Source organism: Saimiri boliviensis, chromosome 11 (assembly GCF_048565385.1).
Source record: "Saimiri boliviensis isolate mSaiBol1 chromosome 11, mSaiBol1.pri, whole genome shotgun sequence".
NCBI classification, from domain to species: Eukaryota; Metazoa; Chordata; class Mammalia; order Primates; family Cebidae; genus Saimiri; species Saimiri boliviensis.
In genome coordinates, this window is record NC_133459.1 from 44,424,848 (window position 1) to 44,449,575 (window position 24,728).

Here is a 24,728-nt window from a genome sequence, read left to right on the forward strand (position 1 = left end):
AAAGAAAAAAAACATCAATGTCTGTACTGACCCATGAGCCCTGGGAAAGGCCAGGCCTCAATTCAATTATAGGTAGAATGTGGAGTGGGGGTGCTTCTAAGAAACCCTCCAAGATCCCTTATAGCAGTGCTTTCAAAACTTTAATGTACAATGAGTCATCTACCCATCTTTCAAAAATGCAGATCCAGATTCAGTATGTCTAGGATGGGGCCTCAAAGTCCTTTTTTTTTTTTGAGACAGAGTCTCACTCTGTCACCAGGCACTAGGCTGCAGTGCAGTGGCTCAATCTCAGCTCACTGCAACCTCCGCCTCCTGGGTTCAGGCAATTCCCTTGCCTCAGCCTCCCAAGTAGCTGGGACTACAGGTGCACTCCGCCACGCCCAGCTAATTTTTTGTATTTTTAGTAGAGACAGGGTTTCACCATGTTGGCCAGGATAGTCTCGATCTCTTGACCTTGTGATCCGCCCGCCTCAGCCTCCCAAAGTGCTGGGATTACAGGCTTGAGCCACCGCACCTGGCCCGGGGCCTGAAAGTCCTTATTCCTTGCTTTGTCATCCAGGCTGGACAAAAGACAGCCTTGCTCTGTTGCCCAGGCTGGAAGTGCAGTGGTGCGATCTTGGCTCACTGCAACCTCTGTCTCCTGGGTTCGAGTGATTCTTCTTCCTCAGCCTCCTGAGTAGCTGGGACTACAGGTGCACACCATCACACCTGGCTAATTTTTGTACTTTTGGTAGAGACGGAGGTTTCACCATATTGGCCTTGAACTCCTGACCTCGTGATCTGCCCACCTTGGCCCCCCGCAAAATGCTGGGATTATAGGCGTGAGCCACTGAACCCAGCCAAAAGTCTTTAGTTCTAACAGAGTTCTGAGTGTCAAGGTCTCACGTCAGCCTGTGCTGTGCCCCTTTTAAAGACATAGCCAATAATAATTTGTGCTATAAATATATGCCACCAGAAGTTCAAGGATTTTTGTAGAAATCTCATTTGTCTTGTTCACCCTAGATGTAGCAGTGTTTTATTCAGAGAAAGAATCCAAGCAACTGTTGGAAAAACTGACACAAGCTATTTAGCTCTGGCCAGAGGACCAGGAAACTACAGCGCAGAACAGGAAGCAGAGAAGGTGAACCTGCTTCCTTAAAGACCAAGAGCTCAGACCATAACTCTGGAACACAGCCTGTGGTTCTAGTAAGGAGTTAGAGCTGTGAGGATGAAAGAGCATAATATTTTCTAGAATCTGCTAATCACTGACACTTAGTTTTTGTATCCACCACTGGAGATCCTTATTTCCCAGGCAGATTTAGGAGCCCCACTATATTTCTACTAAGGTAATCTTTTTCCCCAAAGTCTTTCTCTCACATGAAACTAGGCTCCTTAATGGCAAGGATTGTCCTGACTCCTTATTCTCCAGGTTACGAACTGGTCTCTAGGAAAAAGGCTGACAACAAACCTGTTCTGTCTTCATGTGGAACTCTTTGAGCTCATCCTCTGTGAGGGGAAGGCAATTCTCATCATTTTCAGGATATTCTTGCCATCCCATTGCTTTCAATAACCTGGCAGACATAGAAGGAGAGGTAAAGAAAATATGCCATCATTAAGCCTAAGTGAACAGCTTACCACTTTCCACAGAAAACTTTTCTGCCCAGGGGCAACTGATATTAAAGAAGGAATTGTTTTCCTCCCTGTAGGATAAGCTTTAATTTCAGCTACTTAAGTGATTATAAATAACTGGAGGCTCTTCACTGTTGAGAGAGGAAGAGCTACAGAAGAGACAGCAGAAGCAGAAACCAAGATAGCATTAAGGAAGAAACAGCACTTGCTTTCTAAGAAAGGCTTTTTGTTGTTGTTGAGATGGCACCTCTGTCACCCAGGCTAGAGTGCAGTGGTGCAATCTCAGCTCAGTGCAGCTGTTGCCTCCTGGGTTCAAGCCATTCTCCTGTCCCAGCCTCCCTAGTAGCTGGGGTTACAGGCATGTACTACCATGCCCAGCTCATTTTTGTATTTTTAGTAGACAAGGTTTCACCACGTTGGCCAGACTGGTCACGAACTACTCTTGATCTCAAGTGATCCATCCACCACCTCAGCTTCCCAAAGTACTGTGATTACAGGTGTGAGCCACTCCGCCTGGCCTGAAGTTAAAATATATTAAAGTCTTGGAGAGCAGACTGTGAAAAAGATGGCTGAGTCTAGGAAAGAATGCTTGATGGGCAACAGACCAACCTGGGGCATACACAGAAAACAAGTTTTAATCGGGCCACTTCTCTCTGCATGTGGGCCTCTATCTGAGGTATCTTCTCCAGTATGTTCAAGGTCCTTAAGGGTCATATACTGCATGCCCTGTGATGTCTTCCCTCACTTACCTGTGCTCTGCTTCCAGAGAGTGTGAGAGAACCTCCCCTTCTTCCACTACAGGGAGGGCAAGACCATTCTGATGACAGCCTTCCTCCCCATTTTCCTTTGGTTCAGGTGTACTGTTGTCCTCCAACTGCAATAAGGAAAAGTAAGGACATACTTGGTTTAAGGTTCCTTTGTGGTAATATAAGCAACCTACGAATCAAGGAGTCACCACCCAGAAAGTGTTTTCCAAGATAGCCTCAGCCCATAGATTGTCCCCATTTATAAATGAGGTCCTGCTGTATCACCAAACTGATTCTAAAGTTTTTTTTTTTTTTTTTTTGAAACGGAGTTTTGCTCTTGTTACCCAGGCTGGAGTGCAATGGTGCGATCTCGGCTCACCGCAACCTCCGCCTCCTGGGTTCAGGCAATTCTCCTGCCTCAGCCTCCTGAGTAGCTGGGATTACAGGCACGCGCCACCATGCCCAGCTAATTTTTTTGTATTTTTAGTAGAGACGGGGTTTCACCATGTTGACCAGGATGGTCTCGATCTCTTGACCTTGTGATCCACCCGCCTCGGCCTCCCAAAGTGCTGGGATTACAGGCTTGAGTCACCGTGCCCGGCTGATTCTAAAGTTTTAATGAAAAGGCAAGGCCGGGAGCAGTGGCTCATGCCTGTCATCACAGCACTTTGGGAGGCCAAGGCGGGCGGGTCACTTGAGGTCATGAGTTCGAGACCAGCCTGGCCAACATGGTAAAACCCCGTCTCTACTAAAAATACAAAAATTAGCTGGGTGTAGTGGTGCATGCCTGTAATCACAGCTACTCTGGACGCTGAGGCAGGAGAATTGCTTGAACCTGGGAGGCAGAGGTTGCAGTGAGCTGAGATTGCGCCATTGCACTCCAGCCTGGGCAACAAGAGTAAAACTCTGCCTCAAAAGAAAAAAAAAAAAAAAAGAAAAGAAAAGAAAAGAAGAAAGAGAAAGAAAAGGCAAAAGATCCAGGACAGCTAACACGATACAGAAGAATAAAACCAGAGGACTGATAACTACCTGACATCAAGACTTAGCACAAAAGCTAGAGCAATTAAAACAGTGTGGTAAAGTGCTCATAAGAGGTGTGGAGGGAAAAAAAGTGGGGTGCTGACAGAAAATGACACAAATAGTTCAATGGGACAGAACAGAGAGCCCACAAATAGACAACTGATCTTTGACAAAGGAAATACAACGGAGAAAAGATAGTCTTTTCAACAAACGGTGAGGGAACAACTGGACGCTCACATAAAAAAAAAATCAATCTAAACAAAGACCTTATAACCTTCACAAAAATAAAATGGGTCACAGATATAAATGTAAAACACAAACTTTTAAAGGATTAATCTCAATTTACTATATGGTCTAGAAGGAAGTTACAGCTACAGATACTGTCTCTGTATATTTAAAAATATTGCCACATCTTTATCCTTTCAGAAGAAGCAAGCACCTATGTATGAAAGGAAAATTCCTAGGCTACCCCAGAGAAAGCCTATGCTCTTACATCTTCCAGCTTGTCACAGTCTCTGTTCTCTGAGAAGTCTCCATTCCGGTCATCCTTCAGAGTCTTCAGGAACTCACTCTTTCTGTCAGTGGTTCGGCGGGTCAACTTGGTCAGACGAGAGGAGCTGATCTCAATTGGAGGGGTGGTGCTGGAAGGACTCTGGGCAAATACCACAAATAGGTTGCTCCTGACAGCAAAGAGCAGGAACTGGGGTTCTCTTCTACACAGCACTGACTTCAGGAATTTGGTAGCCTATTTATCACTCTGTCTTAAACCAAACAATCCTTTTATTTAAGCAGAATTTAGTTTTGTAGGGTTTATATAGTTAAGAGTAGCTGGCTTACAAGGCACCTCTTTGATCTTTCTACAGACACCAGCAGAATGCCAATCTAACACAGCATGACCTTGGTCTACCACAGAGCATTTACCCCATTTAGCTACTGCCCACTTTTGGATGTGAACAGAAAACATCAATAAAGAAACAATTCTCAGCTATAAAAGAAAGTGTCACAGCTATACATGTTACACTGGTTATCTTAGTATAAGTGAATGGGAAATGGAAATTTCAGAAAAAGCTGCCTTGCTTTTCCTTACTTACCTCTTTGGGAGAACTCAGAGCTGCACCGCCAGCCAGTACCACTGGTTTAATAACAGAGATTGGACTGGTAAAAGCGGACTCCCGGCTAGAGGAAAGGGATCCTGACTTGTGCTCCATTCTGTTAGCTTTCCATGCATTAGGCTACAAAGGATGAAAGAACAAATCAGTCAGAACAAGCACACAAACAGAAGCTCAGCTTACAAAATCATAAAGCAAAGAGTGAAATGTTACATGAGAACATAAGTTTCCAGGGCATACCTGTCTTAACATGTTTGGGAAGTATGCAACCTCTTTTAGAGGTGAGGCACTTCAAGGAAAAAGGCAGATGGGATACAGAAGAGCCATGGGACAATAATAGGGACTTCTCAAAAAGAGGGCTCTAGCTCAATGAGTTTGGGAGGGACTAGGGTGAAAAAAGTTCAACACGGTTCTTTACTGTGCAATTTTTCAAAACATTAACTGCACATAAGAACTTGAGAGGTAGTTATACAGCATTTTCCAAATTTACTGAATCCCAAAACATTTTTTAATAGTGTTTAATTTTGGATGTAATCCTGATAGCCCACAAAATGCATCAGAAAATTGCTGTTTTCCAGGAACTCTAATGGCAATAGCCTAGTTCTAGGCCAGGGTAGCTATTTTTTTTTTTTTTGAGACAGAGTGTCGCTCTTGTTACCCAGGCTGGAGTGCAATGGCACGATCTCGGCTCACCGCAACCTCCGCCTCCTGGGTTCAGGCAATTCTCCTGCCTCAGCCTCCTGAGTAGCTGGGACTACAGGCACGCACCACCATGCCCAGCTAATTTTTTTGTATTTTTAGTAGAGACGGGGTTTCACCACGTTGACCAGGATGGTCTCGATCTCTCGACCTCGTGATCCACCCGCCTCGGCCTCCCAAAGTGCTGGGATTACAGGCTTGAGCCACTGCGCCCGGCCAGGGTGGCTATTGTAAATGGCCGAACAATCTGATTTAGTCTGGAGGCCTGTCTACTCAACCTTGCAAGGTCTGGGCCCATTCTGTCACTCTGGTCATATCCCCTACTATGATGGATAGCTGGAATACGGAGTTAACCACGCTGTCTGAGGAGAGGAAGGAAGATGAGGCAGGTCAATGGAATGGTGTTTCTCCAGAATAAACACTTAGAACTGAGGACCTCCAGGACAAAGAAGGGGCCTAAGTGAAATAAATTCACTTCCTGAGTGCTTTCTTAGTTGATTGGTATTAAACGAAGACACAATAATAGCTTTAGGAACGGAATTAACTTCACTATCTGCCATGTACAAGATGATGGTCACAGTTGTATTTAATTTTTAAATCAATGAGGTCTAATAATTGTTATGTTGACTTTTAATAGAGAATGATACTGACCATAAGAATTTGTTCAAGGTTATTCAGCTGGTAAATGAAATTGCCTTTTCACTATCCCAAAATGCCTCCAAAAAGAACAAGCAAGCAAATCAGAGAAACAATGACCCAACCAGAAAGAGGATTAATTGTTTTCTTGCACTGATAAAAATCTAAAGATAGTTGCTTGTGTCAGATTAGCTATCAAAGACAATTTGTGACCTTTCCTGAGTTGTAGAGTCACCAGATGTCCTGTCTTTAAAACAATGTCACTTCAGAGCACAGAAACACTTGGGTTTCTGCCACAGTAGTACAAAAGATTTACTCTGTTACATAAAACAGAGTATCTACATCTCTGTCAATTTTATTTCAACTTAATTGATAGTAACTTAAACCCTGTGGGATACCTGGACTACCCCCTGGAAAAATCATTGTCCCATACCTGTTTTTATTAGATGATTATATATGTAAAAGTCCATTAAAGTGAACTGTATAACCAGTTTTTGTTGTTGTTTTTTAAATGTTCTCTCCTTTTCCTCTAAATTCTGAATCAGCCCTAACTTGCTCCACTTCAAGTGGTCATCTTCTCCTACTGGACTGAAAATTCTAAAATCACTGGGCTCAAACTTTCTCCCACCCCCTCTCCCATTTGCCCCTCAAGTTCAAAGGAAATCCTTTCTAACACTGTTCTCTTTCAAGTTTACCAAATATGCTAACCCACCTTACTGAAATTAGGAGAAAAAAGCCAGACTTCTTATTTTCCCTCAATCTTATATATCACGTTCCTTTTATTGCCAAACTTCCGAGTAAGACAGTATCAACTTTCACTTGCTCATTAACTGCTTACTGCTTAGTTACCTGCAATACTCACCTCTATCCCCATTTTAGTAAAATAACTCTTTCATAAATAACCAACAATTTCATCTTTATTTTTCTTATTTTTTTTTTGAAACAGAGTCTCACTCTGTAGCCCAGGCTGGAATGCAGTGGCGTGATCTCAGCTCACTGCAACCTCTGCCTCCTGGATCCTAGTTCAAACAACGCTCCTGCCTCAGCCTCCCAAGTGGCTGGGATTACAGGCATGCACCACCATTTCCAGCTAATTTTTATATTTTTAGTAGAGACAGGTTTCACCATGTTGGCCAGGCTGGTCTTGAATTCTTGACCTTGTGATCCACCCACCTCAGCCTCCCAAAGTGCTGGGATTACAAGCATGAGCCACTGCGCCTGGCCCAAATTTCATCTTTAGAATACAAAGGCCAGCTCTAAAAAATCTGTCTTCTTTAGGAAATGTGACATTGCTCATTACAATATTTTCTAAACCTGTCCCTTTTTCCTTTCTTGAGTTCCGGATGCTTCACTCTCTTGGTTCTCTTTTTACCTCTTGAATTCCCTTCTTTTCAATGGATGTAAGGATTCTAGCATTCTAGCCTCAGTACTCTTCTTCTGCTATAATCTGTTCAACCAGGTGAACTTCATTAAAAAAAGCAATTACTTGTAACTGTTTATTCAGTTTAAAATGTTAAAATTTTGTAGATAATATGTAAAATTGCACCTCCTACCTACTTTAACCTCTCTATTATGCTTTTTATATAGGCCTCCATGAAGTCTTACTTCCCCATCCACTTTCACATACCAGCCAAACCAAACCCTATATGGTTCCTTTATTCCAAACATACCATATTCTGCATCAATTTTCTGGGTAACAACAGGTTCCCTCTGCCGAGAATGTCCCACCTACTTGCTTTCTAATGAACTTTTTTTTTTTTGAGATGGAGTCTCACACTGTCACCCAGCCTGGAGTGTAGTGGCGCAATCGTGGCTCACTGCAACCTCCACCTCCCAGGTTCAAGCAATTCTCCTGCCTCAGCCTCCCAAGCAGCTGGGGGGCACCCTTGGCTAATGTTTTGTACTTTTAGTAGATACAGGGTTTCACTATATTGGCCAGGCTGGTCTTGAACTCCTGACCTCGTGGCCTCCCAAAATGCTGGGATTACAGGTGTGAGCCACCACGCCTGACCGGTACTAATGTCCATTTACTGAAGAATTAGGATGATTCAAAAACTGTTTCCCAATTACTTGCTTCAATTTACTGTTAAGAAAATCTTGGCCGGGCGCGGTGGGTCAAGCCTGTAATCCCAGAACTTTGGGAGGCCGAGGCGGGTGGATCATGAGGTCAAGAAATCGAGACCATCCTGGTCAACATGGTGAAACCCCGTCTCTACTAAAAATACAAAAAAATTAGCTGGGCATGGTGGCGCGTGCCTGTAATCCCAGCTACTCAGGAGGCTGAGGCAGGAGAATTGCCTGAACCCAGGAGGCGGAGGTTGCGGTGAGCCAAGATCGCACCATTGGACTCCAGCCTGGGTAACAAGAGTGAAACTCTGTCTCAAAAAAAAAAAAAAAAGAAAGAAAAGAAAAAAAAGAAAATTTTAGCAAAATCAAATAACTTGCTTAAGATCACAACTCTAGAAAGTGTCACAACGATTTCAACTTAGTTAAGTTTGACTCAAAAGACTAAATTCTCACCTTCCTTTTCTATTTTTCATCCTTCAAGACAGAAGGCATTCTAGAACAGTAGAAAGGGGTCTGGTTTTGAAGTCAGACCTGGGTTAAAAGCCCGACTCTACCACTTATTAGCTATGTAACAGCACAGTAGGTAATTCCCTATATCCCAGGATTAAATGAGTAAATGCTTTAATATGTGTAAAAGGTCTAACAAAGAAACACAGTAAGATTTTAACAAATGGACATTCTCTTTATCATATATTTGAACCCCAGTTATCTGTAAAGACTCTGACAACCCTTCCCAGGCAGAAAAGGACAATTTTTTTTTAATGTCTGTTTCTTCATTAGATGGTAAACTCTGGGATTAAAGGCCAAGTATTATTTTGTGCATCTAGTGACACCCAGTGTTTACTACATAGATACTCAATAATTATTGCTAATGTCTAGATAGAATTAATGGATAAATCAACATTTGCTTATTAGTTATCTTAGGTCTTCCTCCCTCTAACATCTCACATTCTAGGTACCCAGAATCACAATCCCATTTCCTGAAACCAATCTTTCAGAGTTACCCCAATTTCCCAGGGTAGAATGTCTTCTGTTTTCTTTTGCTAATTTTCCTCTATCTTCCATTACCACCTACCTCCCTTCTCTGCCAACTTTCACCAACCTGTTCAAGCTTCAAGAGCAGCAGCTTTATATTTGTTTTCCAATCTTCATTCTACCCCTGACTTACAACAGGGCTAAAATGATCTTAAATTTTGTATCGTAATTTTTATCCTTGTCACTTTTTTACCTTTTATTAGATCCTTGAGGACACTATGACATTTTCTTACTCATTTTTGTATTTTCTTTTTTCTTTCTTTCTTTTTTTTTTTTTTTTGAGACGGAGTTTCGCTCTTGTTACCCAGGCTGGAGTCCAATGGTGCGATCTCGGCTCACCGCAACCTCCGCCTCCTGGGTTCAGGCAATTCTCCTGCCTCAGCCCCTGAGCAGCTGGGATTACAGGCACGAGCCACCATGCCCAGCTAATTTTCTGTATTTTTAGTAGAGACGGGGTTTCACCATGTTGACCAGGATGGTCTTGATCTCTTGACCTCGTGATCCACCCGCCTCGGCCTCCCAAAGTGCTGGGATTACAGGCTTGAGCCACCGCGCCCGGCCTCATTTTCGTATTTTCTATAGTCCTGCAGAATGCTCGCAGACATCTGAAAGTAACACTTAAGAAGTCTTTATAAGCGCTCAAGAAGTGGGATAAACACAAGGTGTGCTGGCAGTTTGGGAACAATAACATTTATTGGCACTTACATGCCAGTTTTTAGGTATTTCATGAAATTTTCTTATTTACTTCTCACCAAGAAAGGTGGGTATTATTATTATTATTATTATTATTATTATTTTTATGGAGACGGAGTTTCGCTCTTGTTACCCAGGCTGGAGTGCAATGGCGCGATCTTGGCTCACCGCAACCTCTGCCTCCTGGGTTCAGGCAATTCTCCTGCCTCAGCCTCCTGAGTAGCTGGGATTACAGGCACGCGCCACCATGCCCAGCTAATTTTCTGTATTTTTAGTAGAGACGGGGTTTCACCATGTTGACCAGGATGGTCTTGATCTCTTGACCTCATGATCCACCCGCCTCGGCCTCCCAAAGTGCTGGGATTACAGGCTTGAGCCACCGTGCCCGGCCTCATTTTTGTATTTTCTATAGTCCTGCAGAATGCTCGCAGACATCTGAAAGTAACACTTAAGAAAGTCTTTATAAGCGCTCAAGAAGTGGGACAAACACAAGGTGTGCTGGCAGTTTGGGAACAGTAACATTTATTGGCACTTACATGCCAGTTTTTAGGTATTTCATGAAATTTTCTTATTTACTTCTCACCAAGAAAGGTGGGTATTATTATTATTATTGTTATTTTTGTGGAGACGGAGTTTCGCTCTTGTTACCCAGGCTGGAGTGCAATGGCGCGATCTTGGCTCACCGCAACCTCTGCCTCCTGGGTTCAGGCAATTTTCCTGCCTCAGCCTCCCAATTAGCTGGGATTATAGACGCGCGCCACCACACCCAGCTAATTTTTGTATTTTTAGTAGAGATGGGGTTTCACCTTGTTGACCAGGATAGTCTCCATCTCTTCACCTCATGATCCACCCGCCTTGGCCTCCCAACGTGCTGGGATTATAGGAGTGAGCCACCGCGCCCGGCCAAAGGTGGGTATTATTATCCCTAGTTTATACAAGAAGAAACTGAGACTTGGAAGTGAAAAAATCTGCCCAAGGTCGTAAGACGAAGAAGGAGCAAGGTAGGTAGAATCTGTCTATTCCAGAGACCGACAGTTAACTTCCATGCTTGGCTGTTTCCTTCTTTGTAATTGCTCTCTTCACCTGAATTCACATTCTTTTTCTTCTACATCAGAGGGAAGTAAGTATCCTAAACCCTTTTCAAAGATAGTTGTACTTGTCAATTAAGTTTTATTTCCACATATTTGTTCTTGGTCCAAGACCCTTTACTGACCTCCTCTCTTCCAAGTACATTTCAAGTTGCTTCCAGTGGCTTCTTCCTACAGATTTCCTCATTTATGCACTTATCCCTTCCACCACCTATATTTGATCTAGTTCCTTTTACTGTCAAGGTTAAAAGGTGCCACTACCTCCACGTATTTGCAAAAGTCCTTGAAATATTGTTTCAGATCTACTTTACCTAAAAAAATAAACTCAAAAGTCTCCTGGACACCAGGGGGAAATGCCTGATGTAGGTGACTGGGGGAGGTGGAGATGGAGACAGCAAACCACCATGGCATGGATGTACCCCATGCAACAATCCTGCAGTATGTGCACATGTACCCCAGAGCCCAAATACAATAAAAAAAAAAGTCTCTTGTAACTTTCTAATCACTAAGGCTTTTTTTTCAGTTGTTTTCCTCAACTTGCTTCCCCTGTTGCTATTGCAAACTCACCCACTTGTATTTCTGTGATAGTTTACCATTTTTTTCTGAAATACAGTTTGTCAGTACTATCCCACTCTGTACTCCTCTTCTTCTATCCTCTTCTCTTGTAGATCTAATCCATCTTGAAAACGCCAATCATTATCAGTAGAATAATTATTCTCAGTGAAATTATTAAGAGACCAGGCTTGGTGGCTCAAGGCCGTAATCCCAGCACTTTGCAAGGTTGAGGCCGGAGGATGGCTTGAGCCCAGAAGTTTGAGACCAGCCTGGGCAATACTGTGAGAACCCATCACTATTTAAGATAAATAAGTATTAGAGTTTGGCTATGAGAAAACTTCATGTGCCGCTGCTTAGTCTGGACACTGATGAAAAGACTGGCAAACTATGATCCATGGGCCAAATCTTGCCTGAAGCATTTCTGTATATTCATGAGCTCATGATATTTTTTCACATTTTTAGGGAGTTGAAAAAAAAAGCAATGTGTAACAAAAATCATATGTATCAAGCAAAGCTTAAAATATTTATTATCTGGCCCTTCAAATAAAAGAATTTACCACTCGCTTCTTTTTTTTTTTTTTTTTAAGATGGAGTTTCGCTCTTGTTACCCAGGCTGGAGTGCAATGGCGCGATCTCTGCTCACCGCAACCTCCGCCTCCTGGGTTCAGGCAATTCTCCTGCCTCAGCCTCCTGAGTAGCTGGGATTACAGGCACGCGCCACCATGCCCAGCTACTTTTTTGTGTTTTTAGTAGAGACGGGGTTTCACAATGTTGGCCAGGATGGTCTCGATCTCTTGACCTTGTGATCCACCCGCCTCGGCCTCCCAAAGTGCTGGGATTATAGGCTTGAGCCATTGCGCCCGGCCACCACTCCCTTCTATAAATGGTTTGGAGCCACTGAAGGGATTCAGGAAGGAATGTGATATATTCAGTTGTTCTGGGATGATCATTCTGGCAGTTCTGCAGGACACAGAGACATGAGAAAATAGAAAGGTATACTACGATAGTAAATGTGAGAAGGCAAAGTCCTGAACAAGGACAGCATAGAAAGAGTAATAGGGACTTTGTAATTCCTTGGCTGAGAAGAATGACTAAGGAGGAAGAGAAGTAGCCAAGGTAGTCAAGCTGAGTGATCAGATGGATGTTGTTGCTCTTACAGAAAATCAGAAGGGCCACGTGCCAATTTCTCGGTGCTTTGGGAACCTGAGGTGGGAGGATTGCTTGAGGCCAGGAGTTAAAGAGACGAGCCTGGGCAACAGAATGAGAAGATCCTGTCTCTACAAAAAATAAGCCAGGCATAGTGGCATGCACCGGTAGTTCCAGCTACTTGGGAGGCTGAGGTTATGCTGAGCCATGATTGTGCCACTGAACTCCAATGTGGGTGACAGTGAGAAACTGTCTCAAAAAAAAAAAAGAAAAAAAAAAAGAAAAGAAAGAAAACTGCAAATCAGGAGAAAGATTATGAAATGATGAAGCTAATGAGTCTGAAAGGTTTACTAAAAATCCAACTGGCAGGAGTAGAATCTGGAGACAGTAAAATACTATACATATAACAGGTACTGAGTATCTGGTGACTGATTTGGTAAGAAAAAACAAACTTAATTATTTTTTTTCTGATTTATTCCCAAACTTGTCTTGTACAAGGTTCTTAACCTGATTCTAATCATACCTTAGAAGGAGGTGGTACAGGCTTAGGAACCAGGTTCTTATAGACACTTGGAACCAAGGATGAAGATTTGTTCCCATTTGCATGGTGAGATCCTGGTGAGGTGAATGCAGCAGAGAAGGCAGCAGCAGGATCCTCTTTGGAAACTTTTTTGATAACTAGCATCTTGGAGGGTTGCTTGGCACTAGGTGGGTTTTCTGTGAAATATAATAGTGGAGAGACAAAAGAATGTCAAACCTGTTGTGTAACATGAAGCATAGTTTACAAAGGCCTTAGTCAACAAAACAACTCACAGTTAAGACAGAGAGATTAAACATTCCCTGGTATGCACTTATAGATACTCTCAAAAGTGAGACTACTCAGGAACGTACAAAAAATGCAGCATATGAGGAACTTGATACTAAATTTATAAATCAGCCAGAAGCCCAAAGATGTTTGCAGTCCTTCAAGGGCACAGTATGTCTCATGTACAATGTAATCAGTCAGGCATGAACCAAACAATAAATCCAAGGGCCAGGCACTGTGTCTCACACCTGTAATTCCAGCACTTGGAGGTGCTGAGGTGGGCACATCACTTGAGTCCAGGAGTTTGAGACCAGCCTGGGCAATGTGGAAAAATGCCACAAATTAGGTTTGGTTCCTTTCTTGTACAGATTCCTTTCTTGTCACTGCATTCTAGCCTGGGTGACAGAGCAAGACTCCATCTCAAAAATAAAAAAATAAAAAAATTTAAAAAAAAAAAAGCCAGATTCATATCTGTTATTTTTTTATTCCCAACATATATATGCAAACACGTGGCATTTATATATGTTTCCCCCTTGCCTTCTATAACAAGTATTATTTATAACTGCCAAAACATAAAAGATCAGACAATTGGAAACTGGTTGAATGAAATGGTATATTCACAGGATATGGTATTATACAACAAAGAATACTTCTGAATTGTATTTAATAATATTGAGAAGCCAGGCAGGGCGGCATGTGCCTATAATCCCAGCTACTCAGAAGGCTGAGGCAGGAGGAATGCTGGAGGCCAGTAGTTCAAGACCAGACTGGAGAACATAATGAGACCTCATCTCCTTAAAAAAAATAAATAAATAGGGCCGGGCGCGGTGGCTCAAGCCTGTAATCCCAGCACTTTGGGAGGCCGAGGCGGGTGGATCACGAGGTCAAGAGATCGAGACCATCCTGGTCAGCAAGGTGAAACCCCGTCTCTACTAAAAATACAAAAAGTTAGCTGGGCATGGTGGTGCGTGCCTGTAATCCCAGCTACTCAGGAGGCTGAGGCAGAAGAATTGCCTGAACCCAGGAGGCGGAGGTTGCGGTGAGCCGAGATCGTGCCAATTGCACTCCAGCCTGGGTAACAAGAGCGAAACTCCGTCTCAAAAAAAAAAAAAATAATAATAAATATATATATATAAATTTATATGTATATACACACACGTATATTCATATATTATTCATACATTTATTCATATATATATGTATACTCAGCATATATTTAGAAAGACAACCATAACATAAAATTTAGTTATTGCAAGTGAATTAGCAATGTTAATTAAAAGTTACTTTTTATGAACTTTTTCTACTTAAAATCTGCTTCTAGGCTGGGTGCAGTGGCTCATGCCTGTAATCCCAGCACTTTGGGAGACCAAGGCAGGTGTATTGCTTCAGGCCAGGAATTTGAGACAAGCCTGACCAACGTGGTAAAACCCCGTCCGGACTAAAAATACAAAAATTAGCCAGGTGTGGTGTAATCCCAGCTAAGGAGGTGGAGATTGCAGTTAAGCCGAGGTCATGCCACTGCACTACAGCCTGGGCAACAGAATGAGATTGTCTCAAACAAACCACCACCAACACCGAAACAACTGCTTCTAAATTCAGGGTTCTATAAGCTCTCGGTTGTCTGTATTCTGACTCCAGTACCATGATAACAGTTTGTTTTTTTTTTTGAGACAGAGTGCAATGGTACGATCTCAGCTCACTGCAACCTCTACCACCCAAGTTCAAGCAATTCTCCTGTCTCAGCCTCCTGAGCAGCTGGGACTACAGGTGCACGCCATCATGCCCGGCTAAATTTTTTTGTAGTTTTAGTAGAGACAGGGTTTCACCATGTTGGCCAAGATGTTCTCCATCTCCTGACCTTGTGATTCACTCACCTCAGCCTCCTAAACTGCTGGGATTTATAGGTGTGAGCCACTGCGCCCTGCCCCATGATACCATTTCAGTGGTATTTGGGGTTGGGGTGGGATGGGGCGGAGTAACCTGCTGTAGTTGGATGTTAGTTACCATGGGCAAATGCATGTGATGAGAAACAAGATAAAACAAAACAAGATAAAGGAATCTTTGTTCCTCTCTCTGCTAAGAAAAAAATTTTTAAGTTATGCCTTTAAAATGGCAAAATCTACCTACCCCATACTCCAGAAGGGGTCCCAATAGGTCTGCATGGCTGATTCTGTTTGCCAGCTTCTGGATTCAAGGAAGGCTAGGAAAAAAGGGATATGAATGGTTGATACAGAAAGCTCATCATTTTGGCACTTTTCACAAAGTAACCATCACCATGGAACCTATCAAATAATTACATATTTGCAGCACTTATTAACAGTGTATTCAGAATTATAACAAACAGAAGATGTTGAAATACAAAATCAGTAGGTAGTATGTTAATCTTATGCTCTCCTGAGTTTCATTTCCTTTGATATAAGGAATTTTATTTATTTTTTAAATAAATAGACCAAATGTGCAAATTCCCACTTTTCTATAGGATATGTATGCCAAATAAGGAGGCACTGAAAGTTAGATGAACAAGGATGTGGATCATTTTCCTCAGATTAAAGGACATTCTGGTTAGCGAAATGTATAGTGTTCACTCCTCTAAGACAGGTGTAGGGCGGGGTAGACGATATGCCAGAGACTGCCAGAAATACAATCGATAAGAGCCCCTGTCTTCACAAGGGTCAGTTTCACTACAAAACCTTGTAACAAGTACAATAAAAGGTTACAGGGACTATTAAAAAAAAATTCTGTATTAGGGAATAAGGAGTACTCAGGAAGAAATGTCAATTCTGCTTAATAGAGAAGTCCTATCAGAAAAGGTTTCACTGCCAGTGACTTAGGAATCCTTAAAGATGAATTCCAAAGCTGGAAAATGAATAATTTCAGGAAAAGAAAGCTCACTGCACACCATTAAATAGAATAGAATATTCACAGATCTGCAAATAGTTCAGCATGATTAGTGCTAGGGAAGGAGGGGACCCTTCTGTGGGGAAAGAGATCGTCTGGCAAAATAGGCAAAAGTCAGCTAGTAGAGAATTTTTAATGGGAGAATAAGTTTTATTCTGCAGGTAATGGGAAGCCGTCTTTCATGCAGAGTTAACACAATCTAATTATTAATTTACAAGAGCCACTCTAGTAGCAGCTTGAAAAATAGATCTGAGGGGTTTAAATATCAACTAAGAGACCAGTAGGAGATCAATTGCATAGTCCAGGAGAGTAATAAAGGCAACAGAAGTAGAGAAAGAGGTAAGTAAAAGGGCAGAGAAGAGTTAAGAGTAATAGACTAGACAGTAATTGTATGATACTGCTGTCCTAGCCTAAACTTTACAATATTGGTAACAGGGTAGGAAAGAAAATGTTTTTTGTTTTGTTTTATGAGACGGAGTCTTGCTCTGTTGCCCATGTTGGAGTGCAGTGATAGGATCTCGGCTCACTGCAACCTCCACCTCCCAGGTTCAAGCAATTCTCCTGCCTCAGTCTCTCGAGTAACTGGGATTACAGGTGCGTGCTGCCACACCTGGCTATATTTTTTATTTTTAGTAGAGATGGGGTTTCACCATGTTGGTCAGGCTGGTCTGGACCTTCTCACCTCAAGTGATCCGCTCACCTTGGCCTCCCATAGCTTAGTGCTGGGATTACAGGTGTGAGCCACTGTGCCCAGCTAGAAAATGGCTTTTCAGCACAATTGCTTCTAAACATTGTACAAACAACAAAAAGACACCTGGACTCCACTACAGAGCTTCTAAATCAGAATCTTTAGGGGCAGGGCCTCTGGCAGGTATGTATTTTTCAACCAATCAAGGTGAGAACCACTATAAAGAGAACAAGCACAAATGCAAATAAACTACCAACTTGCTATTTAAATGGACAAATCAGTGACAGTTTTGAAGGACAGATAAATTCATTCCCCTAGACGGAACAGTATAGGTACAAAGAGTACCCGACAATAAAAGCCCTGGTTGTTTCCTTGCTTCATTTTAACAGGCATGTGTTCTTAGCCATATTGTATCCAGGGTTCTCAGAGACAATGCTCTTATTTATACAGTATCTTTTACCTCTTTCCACTGTTTTAAAACTATGTATAGTTTTTGTTTTGTTGGAGACAGTCTCGCTTCTGTCACCCAGGCTGGAGTGCAGTGGTACGATTTCCATTCACTGCAACCTCTGCCTCTCTAGGTTCAAGCAGTTCTTCTGCCTCAGCCTACTGAGTAGCTGGAATTACAGGCACCCACCACCATGCCCAGCCTTCGTGCGTGCATGTGTGCGCGTGTGTGTGTTTTTGTTTACCTCAGGTTATACACCAACCTCGGCCTCCCAAAGTGCTGGGATTACAGGTGTGAGCCACTGCGTCCAGCCAAAAATGTACAGTTTTAAAACTTTCAAAAATAGTAAAATATAGGCCGGGCGCAGTGGCTCAAGCCTGTAATCCCAGCACTTTGGGAGGCTGAGGCGGGTGGATCACGAGGTCGAGAGATTGAGACCATCCTGGTCAACACGGTGAAACCCCGTCTCTACTAAAAATGCAAAACATTAGCTGGGCATGGTGGCACGTGCCTGTAATCCCAGCTACTCAGGAGGCTGAGGCAGGAGAATTGCCTGAACCCAGGAGGCGGAGGTTGCGGTGAGCCGAGATCGCACCATTGCACTCCAGCCTGGGTAACAAGGGCGAAACTCCGTCTCAAAAATAAATAAATAAATAAATAAATAAATAAATAAATAAAAATGGTAAAATACAAAAAGAGAAAAAAATATATAACAAATAAATAACAGTCAAAGTTATTTTAAACACATGGCTTAAGCAACATAACATTACCAGTCAAACCAGAAAGATATTACAAATCTCATTAAGAAAAAAACAAAAAAACAAAAAAAAAAGCTTATGGTGATCACTGCATTTTTTTTTTTTTTTTTTTTTTTTTAACTATCCAACTGTGTCTCACTGGACACTATAGTTTTGTCTCCAAAATAATCTCAACTTTTAATCTACTAGTTTTTAGAAAATCTTACACCTCTGCATTTTGTATAAATTGGTAGTTGGTTTTAAACATTACAGAATCCTTGGTGGTGGTTTTGTATTCTTCCATTAGGAGAAACACCCATGTGGCTGTGCTTCTTTTGGTGATGTTGGCAGACACTGATGCTCATAGCCTAAAACTGCTGACTCAATACAAGATACAAAAACAATGATGTAACTTTATCTTTTTTTTTTTTTTTTTTTTTAATGAGACGGAGTTTCGCTCTTGTTACCCAGGCTGGAGTGCAATGGCGTGATATCGGCTCACCGCAACCTCCGCCTCCTGGGTTCAGGCAATTCTCCTGCCTCAGCCTCCTGAGTAGCTGGGATTACAGGTACGTGCCACCATGCCCAGCTGATTTTTTGTATTTTTAGTAGAGACGGGGTTTCACCATGTTGACCAGGATGGTCTCGATCTCTTGACCTCGTGATCCACCCGCCTCGGCCTCCCAAAGTGCTGGGATTACAGGCGTGAGCCACCGCGCCCGGCTGTAACTTTATAATTCTTTATAAACTAGTACATTTCCACAAATAGGAACTTCCCCTCATCTACTATTTGGTGATTCAATGGTACGGTTCATATAGAAAAGATAAGATACATGCTTGTTCCTAAGGTGAGGCAGGTATCATTGTGAATTCACAGATTTAAATCCTATTTGATGTGACTCAAACCCTCGCTGTTAATATTAGTAATTGATGGATAAAACTGTCTGACGCTTGGCCTGTGGAACCCTCTTCAATTTGGCTTCTAAATCCTTTTGCTACAACCCAAGTAGTTAGTTAATTACTTGTTATCTGTATGAAAAAAATATTCCAAGCTCTTCTTATAAGTATCCTGACCAGATAAACTATTTCAAGATCACAATCTGGGCAGTAGTGTCACTCATTGCTATGGGGTTGTTCATTGTTTTTATGCCTTTTCAGTGGACAGAACCACCAAGAAGTATGTATTTTTCTCCCCAAAGCTAACACCTCATAACCTATTATTGATATTTCCAATTTAAACTGAGAAATCTTGTGGTTTTTATGGAACATCAATTTTATGCTTTTATTTTCTTCTACACAGAATCCTGATTCTCAAGCATACAAAGGACAGAATATCACTATCTAGTTGCTTTATCCCATATTACGTACAAGTTTCAGAATAGCAATGTATTTCACCAGATACCAAAATGTTTATTTTTTTTGGACATGTTCTCCCCATCTTTCCACTTTGAAAAAGTTATACTTTAACCAGATTGTCAGATCACATTAACTATCACACGCTAACTCTCTTTTAACCCTCATTTCATCTTAGTTCTGCAATTAGCCATACATTTAATATTTACCACCCTTTTTTTTGTTATCGTCTTTCTGGTTAGTTTGTCAGAAGCTTATTCTCTAGTATTTCTCAGGAAATGCCATGGGAACAATATTCCAATTTTTTTTGAGGCATTTTATTTGTAAATATGTGCTGCATCCCTAGAAATAAAATCCAAGGATTTTCCCTCCTGTGTGCTTTTTCCTTGCTTCTTCATGACCCCCAATACCAGCTGAGGTTGTCAATACGATGAAGTCAAACTGTGGGAGAGAAGCAGATAATTCTGCCATTTTTCTAGATCTTGTGAGTTACACATCAAAGCTGGAGCTCTGTACTTGTTTAGCCCTCCTGCAAAGTTCACAATTTTCCCAGCTCTATAATCAATGATTTCAAATGCACCAATGTAACCATGCTTCATCATCACAGCTAGAAGTTGGACCATGACTTTGGAGCATGGCCTAATTAAGAACCTGGCGTTTGCCTCTTTTTAGCACTGGTGATACTCTTGAGAGCATCAGGCAGGACGTTCACTCATACCATTGTGGCAGGGCAGAAAGAGCAATATTCCAAGTACTTAAACATTGATGTTTGTCTGTGATCTTTATAATGGAAGATTAGCTTGACAAAGCACAAAATCTTCAGCTCACATTTTCTTTGAATATCGTAATTGTTACTCCATTTACTTGTTATAAATCTTTGCTGTCACAGTCTATCTGGTTTTCTCTATTTTTTTTTTTTTTTTTTTTTTTTTGAGACGGAGTTTCGCTCTTGTTACCCAGGCTGGAGTGCAATGGCGCGATCTCGGCTCACCACAACCTCCGCCTCCTGGGCTCAGGCAATTCTCCTGCCTCAGCTTCCTGAGTAGCTCGGATTACAGGCATGCGCCACCATGCCCAGCTAATTTTTTGTATTTTTAGTAGAGACGGGGTTTCACCATATTGACCAGGATGGTCTCGATCTCTCGACCTCATGATCCACCCGCCTCAGCCTCCCAAAGTGCTGGGATTACAGGCTTGAGCCACCGCGCCCGGCCTGGTTTTCTGTCTCTTAACAACTCAGTCTTTATGTCTGAATAGCCAAAGGATATCTTTTTTTTTGTTCAAGTCTAGTATTTTCTAAGAGTATGTCTTACTCATCCTGGCTGTCCTTTCAATTTATAGATTCAAATCTAAATGTATTTCAGAAAAATTTTCTTGAATTATAATTTTCAGTATTTAAGCTATTCCTTTGTTTTGGTTTGCTTTGTGGTGGGGGAGCGGGAGGATCTTATTATATATCTATATTAGTCTTTTCTGCCAAACTAATTTTTTTCCCAGTTTTAACTTACCTATATATTTCTTGTTCATTTAAAATTTTTTCCTTTTCTGTCTTCTAATTCTTGAAAACTATTAGTACTTATTATCTTTACTCTTTCTTGTTTAGTCTTTTTCTGAAATATTTTATTACTTCTTTCTAGAGTTGCAGCCCATTTGAGTTTTTCCAGATTATGATTTCTTTTTGTTATATGTAATTTTGCTCTTGTTGCGCAGGCTGGAGTGCAACAGCGTGATCAGTTTACTGCAATCTCCACCTCCCAGTTTTTTTTTTGTTGTTGTTGTTTTATTTTTTGAGACAGAGTTTTACTGTTGTTACCCAGGCTGGAGTACAATGGCGCGATCTCGGCTCACCGCAACCTCCGCCTCCTGGGTTCAGGCAATTCTCCTGCCTCAGCCTCCTGAGTAGCTGAGATTACAGGCACGCACCACCATGCCCAGCTAATGTTTTGTATTTTTAGTAGAGATGGGGTTTCACCATGTTGACCAGGATGGTCTCAATCTCTTGACCTCGTGATCCACCCGCCTCGGCCTCCCAAAGTGCTGGGATTACAGGCTTGAGCCACCGCGCCCAGCTTCTACCTCTGAGTTTTAAGCCATTCTCCTGCCTCAGTCTTTCAAGTAGCTGGGACTACAGGAATGTGCCACCATGCCCGGCTAATTTTTTGTTTTTAGTAGAGATGAGGTTTCACCATGTTGGTGAGGTTGGTCTCAAACTCCTGACCTCAGGTGATCCACCCACCTTGAACTCCCAAAGTGCTGGGATTACAGGCATGAGCCACCGCACCCAGTATGAGCATTAAGTTTTAAGATAGTATGTTATAGTTCTTAACTGTATACAGATACACTGCATTTGCACTGTCTGTTGTGATGTTAACCTGCTCCTTAGGCTTTTTCCTTATAAGATTTGCAGCTCAATCTGGATTGTATTTTCAACAGTTTGTCCTGAGTGAGGGGCTTTGTTCTGCAAAGGAACAGTGGCCAGTTAGTATGAACAATGATAGAACCCTGTGCTGGTTACTGCTTCTTAGTTACAAAGTCATCCCTTCTGCTGGTTCTGCATAAATGTGTCTGGACGTTTTAAAAATTTCCTTTGGCGCCGGGCGCGGTGGCTCAAGCCTGTAATCCCAGCACTTTGGGAGGCCGAGGCAGGAGGATCACGAGGTCAAGAGATCAAGACCATCCTGGTCAACATAGTGAAACCCCGTCTCTACTAAAAATACAAAAAATTAGCTAGGCATGGTGGTGCATGCTTGTAATCCCAGCTACTCTGGAGGCTGAGGCAGGAGAATTGCCTGAGCCCAGGAGGTGGAGGTTGCGGTAAGCCAAGATCGCGCCATTGCACTCCAGCCTGGGGAACAGGAGCGAAACTCCATCTCAAAGAAAAAAAAAAATTTCCTTTGACAGCTGGCATGTTAACTTCTGCCAGTGGAGAACAATGGAGAGATTTTTACATTCTGCTCCCATGTGCATTTTCAGCAGGCTCCTGAAACATGCAGTTCCTCAAAGCCAGGTTCTGACGTACAAGTGAGCTCAGAGACTGGTAGCTTCCCTCAGCACCTCACCTGAGTTTTGTAGCAGAGTGACACCTCTCATGAGCGCGCTTCCCCAGAGAAGCATATCAGCAATTACTCTGCCATTCAGTGAGCTGCAACTGAGCCCTTTCTAACCAGGTATGAATCTCAGCCCTGGAGTGGTGGTAGGGAAAGAAGGACTCATCTTGGACACTCCATCTTAGCCCTAAGGGTAGTGGCTGCTCCTTATATGTGTGGGGTTTTTTTTCCTCTTATTTTTTTTTTTTTGAGACAGGATCTCACTCTGTCAAGTAGGGTGGGGTACAGTGATGCCATCTGGGCTCACTGCAGTTACAACCTCTCAAACTCAAGCAATCCTCCCACCTCAGCCCCAAGTAGCTGGTACTACCAGGTATGCACCACATCCAGCTAATTTGCTGGGATTACAGGTGTGAGCTGCCAAACTGCACCTATATGCTATTTCTATTTTCTTTGAAGTTCTTCTTCTTAATAGCCAATCCTTCATTACTCCAATCTTACTATAGTTAATAATTCCCTGTATTAATTTTCTCTATTCAAACTACTGTGTGGTATGAAGTCTTGACTGGTCCAGTCAGATCCTTCATACTTTATCCCAGAGCCCCTGTATTTACCAGTATTCCGTTACAGAAAACCACTCCCAATTAACTGCTGTTCTTCTCAAATATGCCCTCCAAGCTTTCCTGAAAAACAGTTGGCTCTGCTGGCATTCTTTATGCTGTCCGGTGTCCTGCTGTTTCCCCTCAGTTCCCTCTGCACAAATGCTGGTACTACCCAAGCCTCTTTTTGGTGGTTTGTCCTTACCTACTTAAGGGGTTTGTGGGAAATTTTATTTTGCTTTGATATAGATGGTATCTGTGGATTTTTTTGGTTTTTCAACTCTATTGCTTTGTCTTATTTTTAACTTTACTTTAAAATAATTTCAGGGCCGCTGGGCGCGGTGGCTCACACCTGTAATCCCAGCACTTTGGGAGGCTGAGGCGGGTAGATCACGAGGTCGAGAGATTGAGACCATCCTGGTCAACACAGTGAAACCCTGTCTCTACTAAAAATACAAAAAATTAGCTGGGCACGGTGGCACGTGCCTGTAATCCCAGCTACTCAAGAGGCTGAGGCAGGAGAATTGCCTGAACCCAGGAGGCGGAGGTTGCGGTAAGCCGAGATCGCGCCATTGCACTCCAGCCTGGGTAACAAGAGCGAAACTCCGTCTCAAAAAAAAAAAAAAAAAAAAATTTCAGGGCTGAGTGCGGTGGCTCTTGCCTCTAATCCCAGCACTTTGGGAGACTGAGACGGGTTGAACACCTGAGGTCAGGAGTTCAAGACCAGCCTGAACAACATGGCAAAACCCTGTCTCTACTAAAAATACAAAAATTAGTTGGGCGTGGTGGCACATGCCTAGCTACTTGGGAGGCTGAGGCAGGAGAATGCCTTAAACCTGGGAGGCAGAGGTTGCAGCAAGTCGAGATCATGCCATTGCACTCCAACCTGAGAGACAAGAACGAGATTCTGTCTCAAAAAATAAATAAATAATAACATAAAATAATTTCAGACTTACAAAACAGTGGCAAAAATAGTACCAAGAATTCCTGTACAACCTTCATCTAGACTGTCATAAAAGTTTAAGTATCCCTTATGTTTAGGACCACAAGTGTTTCAAAATTTGGATTTTGGAACATTTGCACATTATATTTGCACATGTGAGACACCCTGAGGATTGGAACCAAATCTAAACATGAAATTCATATTGGTTTCATATACACATAGCCCGAAGGTATTCTATACAATATTTTAAATAATTTTGTGCATGAAACAAAGTTTTGACTGTGACCTGTCACATGAGCAGGTATGGAATTTTCTACTTGTGGTGTGTGACATCCACACTCAAAAAGTTTTAGACTGCAGATGCTCAACCTGTATTAGTATTTTACATTTGCATCCCCATTCTATCTTTTTCCTGAACCATGTGCAAGTTGTAGGACTTGATGCCACTCTTAAATACGTATTTCCTTAAAAGGATATCTTTTACATAATCAGCATAATTATTAACACTTACACATAACATTATTAATCTGTAATTAATACTTATTCAAATTGTCCCATTAATGTTTTAGCAAAAGAAAATTTTTGCAAAATGGTTTTTGCCTCACCCAATATTTATTTAATCTAGGTTTACACGTTGCTTTTAGTTGTCATTTCTCTAGTTCTTTAATCTAGAGTTGTTTTTTTGTTTTTTTGTTTTTTTTTTTTTCATGGCCTTAACATTTTTGAAGACTACAGGCCAGTTCTTTTGTCATTCTTTTGTAGAATCCCCAATTGGGCTTGTCTGATGTCTCCTATGATTAGATCCAGG

At 42.0% G+C, this 24,728-nt stretch overlaps 1 protein-coding gene across 1 annotated transcript in view; it reads right to left on the reverse strand.

Annotated features, from left to right (window-relative positions):
- GPBP1L1 (GC-rich promoter binding protein 1 like 1) overlaps positions 1–24,728 on the reverse strand; it is a 68,215-nt gene that overhangs the window by 1,480 nt on the left and 42,007 nt on the right. Inside the window, exons 6-11 of the mRNA XM_010347418.3 lie at positions 15,335–15,407; positions 12,926–13,119; positions 4,466–4,606; positions 3,868–4,026; positions 2,358–2,482; positions 1,448–1,550 (exon numbers count right to left, since the gene is read on the reverse strand). Of these exons, the coding sequence (XP_010345720.1) occupies positions 1,448–1,550; positions 2,358–2,482; positions 3,868–4,026; positions 4,466–4,606; positions 12,926–13,119; positions 15,335–15,407 (795 nt within the window). The remainder of the gene's footprint in view (positions 1–1,447; positions 1,551–2,357; positions 2,483–3,867; positions 4,027–4,465; positions 4,607–12,925; positions 13,120–15,334; positions 15,408–24,728) is intronic.